The 3,502-nt window shown below is 41.3% G+C and overlaps 1 protein-coding gene across 1 annotated transcript; it reads left to right on the top strand.

Annotated features, from left to right (window-relative positions):
* The first annotated feature begins 9 nt into the window (after positions 1-9).
* LOC125812452 (uncharacterized) lies at positions 10-2,392 on the top strand. Its single transcript, XM_049491943.1, has 3 exons — positions 10-766; positions 1,029-1,833; positions 2,080-2,392. Exons 1-3 carry the CDS (start codon positions 10-12, stop codon positions 2,390-2,392), a joined length of 1,875 nt encoding a protein of 624 aa, XP_049347900.1.
* The last annotated feature ends 1,110 nt before the right edge of the window (positions 2,393-3,502 follow it).

The following is a 3,502-nucleotide window of genomic DNA, read 5'->3' as shown; positions in this document are numbered from 1 at the left end:
GATTTGTGCATGTTTCCCCATGTCCATTTGCCTGTTGGTTTTAAAACTCCAAAGTTTGAGAAATACGATGGTCACGGAGACCCCATAGCTCATTTGAAGAGATATTGCAATCAACTGAGGGGTGCAGAGGGCAAAGAAGAGTTGCTTATGGCCTATTTTGGGGAAAGCCTAGTGGGAATTGCATCCGAATGGTTCATAGACCAGGATATTGCCAACTGGCATACATGGGATGATTTGGCTCGATGTTTTGTGCAACAATTCCAATACAATATTGACATTGTGCCAGACCGCTCCTCATTAGCTAACACAAGGAAAAAGACCACGGAAAATTTTCGCGAATATGCCGTTAGATGGAGGGAGCAAGCTGCTAGGATTAAACCATCAATGAAGGAATCGGAGATGATTGACATTTTTCTTCAAGCGCAAGAACCTGATTACTTTCACTACTTGCTTTCTGCCGTCGGGAAGACATTCGCTGAAGTTATTAAGGTTGGGGAAATGGTGGAAAATGGCATCAAGTCTGGAAAGATTGTAAGCCAAGCTGCCTTAAAAGCCACAACACAAGCGCTTCAAAATGGTTCTGGAAATATTGGAGGGAAGAAGAGAAGGGAAGATGTAGCTACGGTTGTATCAGCACCTCGGACCTATGTCCAAGATAATCCCCCGCAACACTATTTTCCTCCCCAAGCTCCACCATATCCCATCCCATACTCTCCATATCCCGTTTTCAGCGCACAACCAATTGTCCCCCTTCTTATCCGCAATGGCGTGCCCCAATTCCTCAAAATCATCTACCACCCCCACAAATTCACCAAAACACTGTTAGACTTCCTTTTCGTCCTAGAAAAGAATACAAGAAGGGAAATGGAGCTAAGGATGAATTCACCCCTATTGGAGAATCATATGCTAGCTTGTTTCAAAAACTAAGAACGTTGAATGTTTTGAGTCCTATCGAAAGAAAGATGTCAAATCCTCCCCAAGAAATCTAGATTATTCTCAACACTGCGCTTATTGTTCTGATGCCCCAGGGCACAACATAGAGAGGTGTTGGTACTTGAAAAAGGCGATTCAAGATTTGATCGATACTCATCGAATTATCGTTGAAAACCCAAATGGACCAAACATCAACCAAAATCCACTACCCAGGCATACTGAAACAAACATGTTAGAAATGATGAACGGTTGCGAAGAAGTTGCAGTCCCATACAAGCCAATCCTTAAAGTTGGAACTGGCATGGAAAATTCGACGAAAGTTGTTGACTTGACAAAAACGGTGCCTTCAGGGGCAGAAAAAACGTCGAAAAAGTTAAGCCCATCAAACACACCCATCCTAACTGTGAAGGGAGCACTTGAAAATGTTTGGGCAAGTCAGAGAGAGGCAAGATTGGTTGTTCCAAGAGGGCTGGACAATCCTATCTTGATCGTGCAAGGAGCCTATACTCCACCTGTGATCATTAGGCCAGTGTCCCAGCTTCCAATGACTAACCCCAAGGCTGTCCCTTGGAATTATGAGTCTACCGTCGTGACATACAAGGGGAAAGAAATTAATGAAGAAGTAGATGAAATAGGAGGAATGACTCGTTCGGGAAGATGTTATGCCCCGATTGAATTAAGGAAAAATAAAAATGACCAAATGCAAGTTAAAAGTCCAGTCACTGAAGGGGAAGCAGAGGAGTTCTTAAGAAAGATGAAATTGTCAGACTACTCCATTGTGGAACAGTTAAGGAAAACTCCAGCCCAAATCTCTTTGTTGTCATTGTTAATACATTCAGATGAACATCGTAAAGCTGTAATGAAGATTCTGAATGAAGCACATGTTCCAATGAAGTTACAGTGAGTCAGTTAGAGAAGATTGCTGGGAGAATCTTTGAGGTAAACCGCATCACCTTTTCAGATGATGAACTACCAGTGGAAGGTACGGGACATAACCAAGGCCTCCATATCACTGTAAAGTGTGAGCTTTCATACGTCACTCGAGTTCTAATTGACGGAGGGTCTGGGGCAAATATTTGTCCTTGTCAACTCTACAAAAATTGAATGTTAATGTTGAAAGGGTACGACCCAACAATGTATGTGTAGGGCTTTTGATGGGACCAAAACAGATGCTATTGGGGAGATAGAGCTCATACTAAAAATAGGGCCTGTCGATTTCACCGTGAATTTTCAAGTGCTGAATATCAATGCATCCTACAATCTATTGTTGGGAAGACCATGGGTGCATAGAGCTGGGGCAGTCCCATCTACGTTGCATCAAATGATTAAGTTTGAATACGACCGACAAGAAGTGATTGTTCATGGTGAGGGGGATCTGTCAGTCTACAAAGACTCTTCCCTCCCTTTTATCAAGGCAAATAATGATAATGGGCATTGGTTTATCAAGCTTTTGAGGTAGTGGTTGTTGAGCATATCCTCGAGGGAATCTCATTTCAAAACCACAACTGCCCATGGCATCCGTGATGATGGTAAATGAAATGCTGAAGCATGGTTTTGAACCAGGTAAAGGCTTGGGGATCTTCTTGCAAGGGAGAGCTTATCCGGTGAGTCCACGAAAGAGTCTCGGTACTTTTGGCTTAGGATACAAGCCTAGAGTCGAGGACAAAATGAAGCCAAAAGCAGAGGAGAGATGTATGGGCACTTACCAAGCCTATATCACCCATATACAAATCTTTCAACAAAGCCCGCACAACAGAATCTTCTGAGTCACTACTCCCAGAGCCAGTGCTGGAGGTTCACGAAGAATTGATCAATTATTTTCAAGATTTATTTGTCGAGGCTGATATGGTTGAACTCGGAGAAGGCACTAGCGACAGAGATGTGAAATTCATTGGTCCTGATGTCCAGCTAAACAATTGGGAGGCCACTCCTCTCCCCATTAAGAATGAGTCTTGGTAGTCTGTCTTGTTTTTCTTATTGTCATCCGATTTATTCAATGGTTGTAATTCGGATTTTGTCTCGTCGTTTTATTTCAAATTCTCTATTTTCCTTTTCAATAGGATGTAATTGTGTTTTTATTTCAGTCTAATATATTTATTTTGTTTTTCTTCTATACAGTTCTTTCTATGCCGATTCTAGTGATATGACATGCATGCAGAATTTTTCACCGAATCTTAAAATCCAATCTAATCTTCGACTAATCCTGAAATAGTAAGTCAAGAAATCGAATATGATGAAGACGAGGTATTTGAAGAAGTAAGCAGGGATTTCAAATCTTTTGATAATAAATCAAACCCAAATATGAGTGAAACTGAGACGATAAATTTAGGGGATCCTGAAAATGTTAAAGAGACTAAGATAAGCTACATGCTCGACATCAAAAAGAGGATATAATCAAGGCTCTGTTTGATTACAAGGATGTTTTTGCGTCATCTTATGATGACATGCCTGGATTAAGCACTGACATGGTGGTTCACAAGTTGCCGATTGATCCTAAGTTCCCTCCAGTAAAGCAAAAGTTGAGAAAGCTTAAAACTGACATGAGTGTAATAATTAAAGAGGAAATCAC

This window comes from Solanum verrucosum, unplaced genomic scaffold, assembly GCF_900185275.1.
Source record: "Solanum verrucosum unplaced genomic scaffold, falcon-dt-bn FXZP01000653.1, whole genome shotgun sequence".
NCBI lineage: Eukaryota > Viridiplantae > Streptophyta > Magnoliopsida > Solanales > Solanaceae > Solanum > Solanum verrucosum.
This window is presented reverse-complemented; position numbering and strand designations above follow the sequence as displayed.